Genomic DNA, 12,978 nt, shown 5'->3' with positions numbered 1-12,978 from the left:
TAAATTGTCTGTCCTCTAAAATAGTGCAATATAGAGATCAGTATGGAGCGATTTTGGACATGGCTGGAATGAAGTGGCGTGTTAACTTCTCGGAAGGTAATTGAGTTAATTTTTTATTTAAAAAAAAAATGCATATTAAAAAATAATATTGCAGCATCTGTCTACTCTGTAAATAATATTTCTTTAATAATATAATAGATGTTTTTGTTTTTAATTACATTTTGTAAAAACAAAATAGCTCTGGAAAGGCACCATTTATGATTCGCTTAATTCTAATGCATTAGATAAATGCAGGTTTATTTTAGGGAGTTATTGTTTTGGGTTTAATTTAACGTAGAGAACAACTTATTTGCCTCACTGTTGATTTAAATGCATGCACTGCCAAGGTTTTCATCTCCTGGATCAGTTGTTTGTTTTGAAGGATCCTGAAAGAAAGTCAGAATTTACAAACAATATTGATATAAGTCGCAAAGGTGTCACAGTATTTGAAAACAATCTGACAGGCACAGATGCATTTCATTTAAAGCTGAGGTACAGTTATCAAGGCATGAGACATAATAAACTCTGGCACTGGCAGTCCTTTGTTGTTTAAGCAGAGGAAACCTTTAATATATAAAATACAGATAAAATGAAGTCTGTTTGCTCTGGCACAATTAAACAAACTGGGAGCATTATATAATCTCGGATGAGATGTAACTATCTATCAAATTGATCAAAGTTGCTCTGTGAAGGTTATATATCCAAAATATGGTGTCTTAAGTGTAAACTTATATTATGAATACCTTTATGTTACTTTTGCCTGTGATGCAGGCTTTTCTTGTGAAAGAAAGAGAACACATGACGCAACTATCTGTAAATATGAGCACTTGGATGAACCCTCCAAGTTGATGGACAAGTTGAAATTAAAAAAGTAAAACTAAGAATTGATGTCAAAGTTGGTGCAGACAAAAAAAACATAGCAGGATTGTTTGTGTACCTAATTGACATGTCAAGTCACAACAGTTTCATCTCAAACTCTTAGGTGGATCTTCACTTGACTCTTTACCCACCCAAGACATACATTTTTAACTAGAGGCTTATTAACCATCACCATCTATTAGCTGTAAAATAATCTGCACCATAACGAAACCGTCTTACCAGTGGTGGCTCGTGACTGCTCATCCAAGGAGGCGCTGATTCAAAATAAGTGTTTGGAGTGTCACGTGTGTTGCTTTTTCTTAAATTTAGCAGATTTTTTGCTTGTTTTATGCACAAAATCACTTAAATTTGATATTTTTTATCTAAAAACCAGACTTATTTTCTTGGGTTGTTTTGCTCATCAAGAAAAAGCATCTTAATTTAAGAATTTTTAGATATTTTTACTGAAAACAAGACAAAAATGCTAAGATTTTTTTTCTTGAAAATCATTTTTTGCAGTGTATGCAGTATCCATAGGTTTGAAATTTCTAGTCTTATCCTGCTATTTTCCCCTTGCTATCATGTTTAGAAGAATGTAAGTTGTAAAGAATAAATAACATCAAGGTCAACTTTTGAGAGTAGTGTTTGTAATTTTCTCTACAATGCACATTATGCAAATTAAATTCAGCATTTTTTAAATTCAGTTTGCCATCTGCTTCTTAATTTTCTCAAACATTTTAATCTGATGCCAGCTGGAGTGGCTTATTAAAGGGACATTCCAATTACATATCTACCATTTTCTGTGTACCTGCTATGATGATGATTCTCGCAGGTCTGTTAAAAAAACATCAATGCGCAATAATGGCAGATTTTGAATGTGTCTGATGAATCTGCATATGTTTTATTTTACCGTTATCTCTTTTTGTATTGCTTTACACTCACATAATGTCTGCACTGATTACTTGCAACATTTGGAAATGTTGATATATTTTGTGCTGTGTTGATGTTTTAATGAAGTGCATCTGATCTTATCACTCTTTCATTAAAAGTGCAATATACACATAAACATAGCAGTCATCCCTCCGATGTACTTAATAAAGTTCTGTGGAGTTACTTGTTTTCGGTATGTATTGCAGCATTGGATAAAATCGCCCTTGCTTGCAGGTGATGCAAAAAGTAGTTTTTAACTCCACGGACCAGAAGGTGAGCACATGCGGCCACCAGGACTTACCGTTACTAAGCCCTTTTTCACCACAGGGACACTCAATCATTTATATTCGGACATGTTAATTCATTTTTGCTATTTTGAACTTTTATATTTATTTAACGTTTAAAGGCCACTACATCTCTGCCTTTCTTTGCTCACCCCATCATTTTCTAATTAAAAATAACTATGAACGATTTAACTTTGCTATTTAATGTACACCAAATCTGTTTCTGACTGCTCTGTCACTTTGACTTTACAGATCATGTGTGAAAACTGAACACATTTGAGTAACAACACCAGCTATGTTTATAGGAGTCTAATGCTGCGTTTACACCAACCGCGGTAGAGGCGTGAAGCGCAAGTGATTTCAATGTTAAGTCAATGTGAAGAAGTGTTGACGCGCGTCTGGAGGTCCTGCGGCGCAGATGAGGCGTTTGGCGTGGAAGACGCGTTTCCACCTCATTCGCGCGTCTAGCTCGCGCGAAAGGCGCAAATTGAGCGTTGTGCGTGGTACGAGTGAATAGTGATTTTTGTGCATTTTGTGTTTGACGCGAATTGGCAGCTGACACCCGAGTTGAAAAATTTGAACTTCGGCGGAAATTTTGCACCGCGTTAACCAGGAGCCTGCTTGCTGCTGTGGAGGCAGCCCCGCCTGGAGTAACTCATTCAACCTGAAGGAACACTTGATATTGTCCAAAGTAGTCACCAGGAGCTATACGACACAAGTTCTTATTTCTATAGAGACGGGAATAAAAAGGACCTCGCTTGGAAGAGTGTCAGTGAGGAAATTGGGCAACCTGGTGAGTTGTAATACACATTTCACTTTTGAGTCATGTGACGTTTATTCACCCGCGCCGTTTATTTTGCCCCTATAGTAAGGTTACCAAATACAAACCGGTAACTCTCTCGATAAATGCACAATCAACATCAGTCATCGTGCATGGCACTTGCCCCTCCCACAAGAAGCGGATTTTGCCTCTGGCGCGCGTCAAATGCTTGCTTTTTCCGCGCGTCTACTCCGCTCTACACGCACAAATGCATTAAAACTGTTCAAGCGGCAAACTAGGCACGGTAGACATGATTTTGACGCCTGAAACACGGTTGGTGTAAACGCACCATCTTGTGGGAGGGGCAAGTGCTATGCGGTTGTCTGTTTGCAAGATGACTGATGTTGATTGTGCATTTATCAAGAGAGTAACCGGTTTGTATTTGGTAACCCTACTATAGGGGGAAAATAAACGGCGCGGGTCAATAAACGTCACGTGACTCAAAAGTGAAATGTGTATTACTCGGGAGTCAGCCGGCAATTTGCGTCAAACACAAAATGCACAAAAGCAACATTCGCGCATACCGCGCACAACGCTCAATTTGCACCTTTCGCACGGGCTAGATGAGCGAATGAGGCGGAAATGCTCCTTCCGCGCCGCACCAAACGCCTCATCCGCGCCGCGGGTCCTCCAGACGCGCGTTAACACGTCTTCACATTGATTTAACATTGAAATCACTCGGGCTTCACGTCTCTACCGCGGTTGGTGTAAACGCAGCATAATAATCTTTATAAGACGTGCACTTAAATACAGAGGACTTGACATTTTAACCTGTTGTCCCATATTGTATTATTGTTACAATTTTATTTTGACCCACACCCCCTCCAGGTCACCCTTAAATAGACAACAAAAGCGAAAAAATTATTGTAAACATGCTTAGAGCTTTTTCTGTAAAATAAACAAAAGTGGGCAAACAGGACTTAACAGATTCAAACCCACCTTTCCCACATGAGCACCAAGATCATCATCATCACGTTTTGGTCCAAACTTTAAATGGTTAATGATGAAAACAGGAACAGGGTATTTTTAACATTAAGAAAAGATGCACATCAAAAGCCTGAACAATGTGCATGCGATCTTTCTGAACTTTAAAACATCAAAGCAGTGCGCTATAAAAGTCTTCTCATACATCATTACTTCTCCTTCAGAGGTTCATCTGCTCTTCTGTGGTCTCTGATAATGAGTGAAATTTTAATTGCGCACTGAACCTTTGCATCTGTTCTGCAATAGACAATAATTAGACATATGATTATGAATTATTACAGTTTGATGAGAAAGTTGTTTGGTTTGAAAATTTTACCAGCTGCTTGCGATTCTGTAAGGGGCGTGGCCATGCTTGGTGGCTCCAGCGCATCATCAAGCCACCAGTTTAGCCCCGCCCAAATAATATTGAACACAAAAATGTGGAAAAACTCTTTAACTGTGCACTGTAAAAATACAGTGTATAACTCCACAATTCAGTACTACATAGTTCACAGCCTTTGTAATGTTTCTCAGCAATACATTTCTAACATTTGTAATGTGAAACAATCATCTGAAATGACTATACACAGACTTTATTGTTTATTTTTTAAGGTGACCAGATCATGACCAATTTCCAGTCGCCATTCATTCAGCGCTAATATAATAGATTTAGCAAAGCACTTGAAAAGAGAAACTGAAGTACAGGCAATATGTCAATGAAAAACTGTAAATGCACAATGAAAGAAGGTGAAGTCAGTGTTTTATTTTTAAAAATGGGTTTATTTAGAGACACAGAGATGAGGAGGAAAGTTGGGAGAGTAAAGTGGATGTGCAGAAAGTTCTCGGCATTACGCTGCTGTGACTGCGGTCTGTGTTTGCTGTGAATACAAATGGAAATAGCTGGAAAGCTCAAGGGACAACATCTCTACTGAGCTTTGCTTCAAAGTCACATCAAACTAAGCTCGGTGCGCGTGTGTGTGTGCGCACGTGTGTGTAAAGAGGGCTAAGTGGGTTTTGTTCTATGAAGATGTATGTGCACCGATAGAAGAGAAACGATCCCTGAGTCAACATAATGTGCATGTTATTCCAAAGAAAATGTCTGTCTTTGTACTTGTCTTCAAAACATAATCATTTTCCTTTCGTCTGACATGATTGATTAATAATAAATAATGCAATGACAACATAGGAAAAGCAACCTGCCATAAAAAACATTGCTTCCATTTTTCACAGTTTAGAAACCCAAATCCTTTTTGAGATCTACACTGGTTTCCTAAACCGATTTTTGTTCTTTTTGTTTTTCTTTGATGGCCAGCAGCTACTGATGAGGTGCTAATAGAAACATACATACAGACAGAGAGCATAATGGGCTGTTAATGGATAGACAGAAGTCCAGTCAGAAATGCTTGTGTGCAGTCCTTCGTATAAATCATCGACTGTTTGTATTTTCCATTTCTTCTTTAATGAAGCCAAACTGAAAGCTCTCATTTCTTTCTATGTACTGATGCTGTTTAAGGAGCATTCATACCTCCAGAGGTCACTGTGGCAAAGTCATGAAAGAGAGAGTCTGAGATTAAAAGCCAAGGAGGGACCTTAACAGTACATTCATGCATTTGGCAGACACTTTTATCCAAAATGACTTACAGTGCTTTCAAGTTACATTTTATAAGTATCTGTGTACCCTGGAAATCAAACCTTTGTGCTGCAAACGCAGTGCAGTACAGAAACGCTTTAGTTCATTTAACATGGACTGATCTGTGTAGATTGCATAACACATGACAAAAATTGATGGCTAACTTGTAAGACTAGTCTAAACAGTTTATGCAACCGGCCACAGCTGACTTGTATTGTTAATAAAAGTGCAATAGTTTTAAATGCAGTTAGCTGTTTAATGCCTAATTGACTGTGCTTTTTAATCAAAGCCTTTACACAACCTTGCACAGGAATTGTAAGAGGAAGAACAAGAAATCACAAGATTAAAAAAGCAATGGTGCAAGCTGCTCCTAAGCTTCTGCTGTCCGCAGCTTAATGTGTGAAAGGACCTGTATTCTAGACACTGCTCTGAGATCAGTGTGCAACTGTGCTCAGGTGACAGAAGTAAAACACATCCATGTTTAATGCACTTTATGTGCAGAAATTGATTCAATATTTAAAAAACAACTAAATGGCATATATGCAATAGTTAAGAATCCCATCTGAGAAATTAAGATTAAGATTCTCACCTCATATAATTCACACACTGCAAAAAATAATTTTCAAGTATTTTTGTCTTGTTTTCAGTAAAAATATCTAAAAATTCTTAAATTAAGATGCTTTTTCTTGTAATAAGTTTCTAGTTTCTAGACCCACATTTTTAAATTTAAGTGATTTTGTGCATAAAACAAGCAAAAAAATCTGCCAATGGGGTAAACTTATTTTTCTTGATTTTTTTCTTGAAATTAGTGTTAAAGAAAAATGTGCAAGATTTTTTTTTCTCACCGCATTGGCTTGTTTTATGCACAAAATCACTTAAATTTGATATTTCTGGTCTAAAAACTAGACTTATTTTCTTGGGTCGTTTTGCTTATCCAGAAAAAGCATCTTAATTTAAGAATTTTTAGATATTTAAACTGAAAACATGACAAAAATACTAAGTAAGAAAGTCATTTTTGCAGTGTAATAATTCGTTAAAGCACAATATATAGGATTTCACCACTAGATGACACATTTGCAAAACAAAAACAAAGGCTTAATGGCATCATGAAGCAGAGTCAGCACATGGCAAAAAATTATTTTCAAGAAAAAAAAATCTTAGTATTTTTGTCTTGTTTTCAGTAAAAATATCTAAAAATTCTTAAATTAAGATGCTTTTTCTTGATGAGCAAAACAACCCAAGAAAATAAGTCTAGTTTTTAGACCAATCGGTTTAGACCAAACTGATTTTGTGCATAAAACAAGCAAAAAAAATCTGCAAATGGGGTAAGCAAAAAAATCTTGAACATTTTTCTTAAACACTAAATTCAAGAAAATTCAAGAAAATTTTGCTTACCCCTTTGGCAGATTTGTTTGCTTGTTTTGTGCACAAAATCACTTAAATTTGATATTTTTTGTCTAAAAACTAGACTTATTTTCTTGGGTCATTTTGCTCAACAAGAAAAAGCATCTTAATTTAAGAATGTTTAGATATTTTTACTGAAAACAAGACAAAAATACTAAGATTGTTTTCTTGAAAATGATTTTTGCCAGTGTAGGTGCAAGCTAATGTGAAATGACCTCAGAAAAAAGGCTAGTTTTTAGACAAAAAAATATACAATTTAAAAATCTGCCAATGAGGTAAGACATTTTTTCTTGAATTAAGTGTTTAAGAAAAAAGTTTAAGATTTTAAAATACAAATTCACTTAAATTTGATATTTTTTGGTCTAAAAACATAATTTCATTTATATCCAACAATGATAAGGATGTGCCATTATTTAAAATAGGAATTTATCTGGATTTACAAACCCCTGGGAACTTTGGGATAATGACAAGACATGCATCTCTTAATGACAAGACATGCATCTCTGTGCAAGTGGTTTTGGGATATTTTTTTACAAAAATCGTTCATATTGTGGCTTTAAGTGATTTGACTTTTTGTGATTTTGAGCTTCACATTTTACCCCTCGTTCAGACTGCCAGTGACTTTCTCACCCATCTCTTTCAGTGAGGCATTTCTAAATGTAGTTCTCATAAACAAATAAGTACCGGCGTCCACTCCCATTGGAGTCGCTCCACCCGTTGGACACGCCCATCCGGTAGCCAATGGTCACTTTCGCTCGTGTCGCCAGAAGTCACCAAGCTTCCATTGAAATGAATGAGATCATGTCACTCTGCTATTGCAAGTCATTGGCGTTAGTCTTTAAACTCTAAATGCCAACACAGTTTACACATTTTTTATTAAAAGAAAAATGAAAACATATTTTTGTGGTTTATGAAACAAAAATACCTACACGCACTAGCATCTAAGGTAATAAAAAAACATCAAACTTTACTTCAGTTCTTTGAAGTTCTTGCCTTTAGGCATTAGATACTTTATATGATGTAAACTCCTCAGATAGGAGTAGATGTTTGCTTGTCCTTGGCAGAATAATTACCCAGGCACTCATTGGCCACAGTTACCTCTCCACGGTGCAATCTCAAACCGTGACAACAGACAGATGACTCAACTCTTTTCTGACAAGACTCTCTCTGAAACCCCCTCTTGTCTTCTTGATGGCTGTCGTGTGCTCTACTTGTTCCCGTCAAAAGCACGTCTCAAATCTGTCGCTCTGTCTGTCTCTCTGTCCCGTTTTAACTCGACGGCGCTGTTCGATGGCTCCTGCGTGCCTCAAGGATCTCTGGGCTTGTTGTGGGGTTTTATAGATGATTGTTGAGTCTCGCGAGGCCGCCAAACATCAACGCTCAACCCTTAGGATCTTCATTCAAAGCCCACATCAGTACCTCTGTGGGACCCAAAAAATACAAAGAGTAATGCACAAGGCAGTCCCTGATTTTTTCACTCCATGCAGAATTACAAACAAAAGAAGATCAAACAGTCTGGGATATCTAAAGCTTTGGAACCAGACAGACGTGTAGTGAGGTAGCAATGAGCTGGACTACACACACCGACACATACCGAGACTCCTTCAATAACACTGATCTATACATCAAGAAGTTAACTTTAAGATTTGTCCCACACTTAGGCCCTGTTTACACGAGAACACTCGAGAGTTGAAAACTTAAAAATATTTTATCCGATGTGCCTTTCGTTTACACTGTGACAGCGTTTTTGGGGCTTAAAAACGCAAAGAAAACTGAAACCACCCTCCAGATTGGAAATCTTAAAAACGCTCTACCGCTGCATTACCGTCTAAAGGGTAAAAACACAAAAGTCTGCTCACGGCAGCTCTTGTCGCATAAGCGCTTACGTCACATGCATGCGCCAGTTTAGGAAACTACCAAACATGTCGGATTATTTCCATACCTCGAACCTTCAAGTTGCCATAGCAGCTCTGATAAATATACAAGAGTCTTTCCAGCAGTTGAACGAAATATTCACAGCTAGTATTGCTGATCAAAGAAGGTGCATTAATTACCTTGATCAAAGTGTTGATGCGCCAATTTGTCGGAGGCAAACCAGACGGCTTTGAACGAGACCTGGGAGAACAAAGAAGAAGGTTGTACGCAGGCGTGTGGATTTGGTGGTGTCGTGTGTCAGTGCTTCACATTGCCACCTAGCCGCCTGGAGTGCATAGTACATCGAAAATAAACAGGTGCAGAATATACATCGAATATGTGCAGGTTGTCAATTCATCAGGAAAGTTTGTTTGCCTGTCATTCTCTCTCTGTGTACAGAGCGCACAAGAACGCGTGGATGACGTATGATGTCTGCGTGAACAGGGTGCACAGTGGCATGCAAAACAAATTCACAGAAGAGGAGCAAAAATCGCATGCGTCCAATTATTGCATGCGGTCCGAGTTTAATGATTTGTTGAACATTTTTGGGTCCTACGCCTTTCACAGATGACATATATTTATACAAATACATTTAGACAACTTAACATAGTGATGGATGTGAGGAGACTTTCAACCAGCAAAACTAAAAATGTTTCTGGATCAAATCAGATACGCTGCCTTTATTATAGGAATGATGTGGCTTGAAGATAGAAAGTCAATCACTGGAAGGGGAAAATATGCTTTTACTAAAATATATAAGGAATATTGATAGCTGTTTCGTAGAGCTGTTTCCAAAAAACTGACTCATTTAATTTAAGTGGAGAACAAATGATGACTTTTGGTGCAAGAAAACTTGGCCGACATAAAAAGGGAAAAAACAAAATTATAAAAAATGTATGATATGACTCCTTTAAAGACAGCTGTGTTTAGATGCCAAGATTTTATTTGTGTTAGAACTTCAAACTTTTACAATCACCTGGCAACTTCCGAGCCTTTTAATCTTTTAACTTATATTTTGTTTCTGAGGGCATATACACGTGTAAAAGATAATGTTGTTTAGTAATAAGCTTTACTATATTTGACTATCAACTTTGATCTAGTATATTTCAGTAATGAAAGACACAAACAAGCGTCAGGTCAGCAAATCTCTCACTGCATCAACACATCTGATTAACACTTTGTACTTTCCTCCGGTCCTGTGCACCTGCTACACTTCTGCTGAGCATCATGCACGTAATGATGAGGAATAAGGAGTGATTTGACACCTTGTCGTCTCTGATTTCCTTCTACTTGTTAGATACTTTAAAAAACTTCTCTGGACACTTCTGGGTGAGACGCACATCTTGTCTGTATGTAAGGGAACAAGAAGATGTGGTGCTAAAAGCATTTAAACACAATTGATTATCTTTTAATTAGCCTTTATCTTCATTACCTTGCTTTAAAAACATTCAAACAATTCACCACCAGGTTGTTCAAGGTACTTGACCTTTAGGCCAACCAACTGGTATTACAATTGAAACCCATTACAACTTCAAGCTAGTTTTAGCTGGCTCTTACCATGGAGTACCCCATGGTTGGGTCAAAAAGGAACAAACCCAACCATTTAGTTATAAATTTAACCTATACAGGGTAAAATAAAAACCCAAGTTTGGGTCAAATAATATAAACATTTCCTTAACTTAACGGTTTGTCCCTTTTGAAAATAACCTATAGCATTTAGAATAGTATTAATTAATAATGTAGTATTATGGGGGTTTTTTGGTCATGGTTCTGTTAACTCTTCTGGTATTATAATTAAATATTAAAGCACCTTCTAAATACTATAGTATAAATATGATAATCATACATTCATACCACGTTATATGTAAAAGTATGATGGTGTTATCATCAGGTTGGATTACTGCGCCATGGTACATTTTTGGATAACAGAGTAAACATTTGATAAAGAGGGCATATTTTATATGACATATCATGTGAGAATATAAATCAGTAAAACAATCCTCTGCTTCAGAACTATCCTGGTCATATTTAATCACATTAAAACTCAATAGTTTGTTAAATGCTCCCCATGAATTTCTTCTATCACTTTTAAACCAGTTTCCATGAGCCTCTTGCTTCATAAAAACAGATCATCGTCTCCCTCTGGTGGTGATTGTTGGCATAGCAATGAGGAAGTTACTTCCATACATTAAAGGGATAGTTTACCCAAAAATATAAACTCAGTCATCGTTTCTCGTCCTTATGTTGTTCTAAACCTGTATGAATTTATTTTTTCTGATGAACACAAAAAATATTTTGATAAATGATGGTAAGCACACAGCTGATTGTAACCATTGACTTCTATAGTAGGAAAAATAAATATGATGGAATTTAATGGGTAGCCTACCGGCAACTGTGCTTACCATAATTTATCAAAATATCTTCTTCATCATTAATCAAAATACTTCCATAATATTTGTTTAGTAATAAGCTTTACTATAATAAGGTTATAAGGTTTGTAATAAGGTTCGTAACAACATAAGGATGAGAAAATGATGACAGAATTTTTATTTTGGGGTGAACTATCCCTTTAAACAAGAGGTGCCTTGTTTTAATTTGGCACGTTATGCCATAAAACATTTTATTTATTTGTACATTACAAATGTGTAAATTGAAATGAAATGCAAGAAATTAAAAGGAATAATTTTAATGTACATGCATACTTGAAGGTGTATAAGCATGCATCACAAACTCAACGAACTCTATAGGGCTAATAATGGAAAGGTTGAGGCAGTGGCACACAGTTAAAAGGAAATTTAAAATGATTGGCAAAATGATTTCTTTTTTACAACGGTTACCTTTGAAAATAAAATTGCATTAGTTATGCATAAACAGAGTAATAATAGCTTATTTATTTTTTTATATTAGAAAATTATAAATTAGGAGAATCAGGGCAACTTTAATTTTAATATAACACAGCAACATTCGACACACGGCCCTCTGTCAGGTTTGATTTTTGGCCTTTGGTAGGAAAGGGCACAACAAACAACCACACAATCGAGTCAAGATTGTGGGTTTCCAGTAAAAAAGCAGGAAATAAATAATATATAAATAACAAATTACATATTTGAAATGACAGAATAGCCATTTAACTCAGAAATATGGTTTCCAATCCAAAGTATCACAGACTATATCACTGTCAATATCACAGACTAAAAAAATGCAACAATTTCAGAGAAAGGTTGAAAGTACCATAGTAATATCAATATCATAGATTTTTGTGTTATTTTCTAATAATTTTATTTCTAATAATTATCTAATTTAATAATAATACCCTGGTGATTCTGTGGTACCGCACTGCAAAAAAATTATTTTCAAGAAAAACTTTTCTTAGTATTTTTGTCTTAAGATGCAAATTAAGATGCTTTTTATTGATGAGTTAAACGACCAAAGAAAATTAGTCTAGTGTTTAGACCAAAAATATCAAATTTAAGTGATTTTGTGCATAAAACAAGCAAAAAAAAAATCTGGCAATGGGGTAAGCAAATTTTTCTTGAATTTTTCTTGAATTTACTGTTTAAGAAAAATTTTCAAGATTTTTTTTTTGCTTCCCCATTGGCAGATTTTTTTTTGCTTGTTTTATGCACAAAATCACTTAAATTTGATATTTTTGTCTAACAACTAGACTTATTTTCTTAGGTCATTTGCTCATCAAGAAAATACATCTTGATTTAAAAAAATTGAGATATTTCTACTGAAAACAAGACAAAAATACTAAGAATTTTTTTTTGAAAATCTTTTTTTTTTTTTGCATTGCGTAAGTAGCCTACAATAAGACGTAATCCTTGGTTAAATATTAGTTTAAAAAATATATAATAAACATGAGGTGTATGTCATTTTTGACGCATTGCAAACATTTTTAACATATTGACAAAAATCGGGTGCAGTGGGCTTAAAACGGGGGAATCTTACATGGACCAATCAGAAGGCGATAACGCCACAGAAGAAGAAAGACGTAGATGGCAGCAGTTTGGCCACAGGTATTTCAATATCATTGATATTTTGTTTTCTCATGACTGTGTTTGTTATAGACTCGTGAATCTCATCTACAGCATCATTATTCATCTGCATGAGTCCATCAATTTATTTTCTTTTTC

At 35.8% G+C, this 12,978-nt stretch overlaps 1 protein-coding gene across 1 annotated transcript in view; it reads left to right on the top strand.

Moving 5' to 3' along the window:
- The first annotated feature begins 12,781 nt into the window (after positions 1-12,781).
- Positions 12,782-12,978, top strand: part of fam168a (family with sequence similarity 168 member A) — a 53,853-nt gene continuing 53,656 nt past the window's right edge. Inside the window, exon 1 of the mRNA XM_055173981.2 lies at positions 12,782-12,861. Coding sequence (XP_055029956.2) covers positions 12,794-12,861 — 68 coding nt within the window. The 5' untranslated portion in view covers positions 12,782-12,793. The remainder of the gene's footprint in view (positions 12,862-12,978) is intronic.

This window comes from Misgurnus anguillicaudatus, chromosome 15 (genome assembly GCF_027580225.2).
Source record: "Misgurnus anguillicaudatus chromosome 15, ASM2758022v2, whole genome shotgun sequence".
Taxonomy (NCBI): Eukaryota; Metazoa; Chordata; class Actinopteri; order Cypriniformes; family Cobitidae; genus Misgurnus; species Misgurnus anguillicaudatus.
Note: the sequence above shows the minus strand (reverse complement) of the source record. Positions and strands in the feature narration are given on the sequence as shown.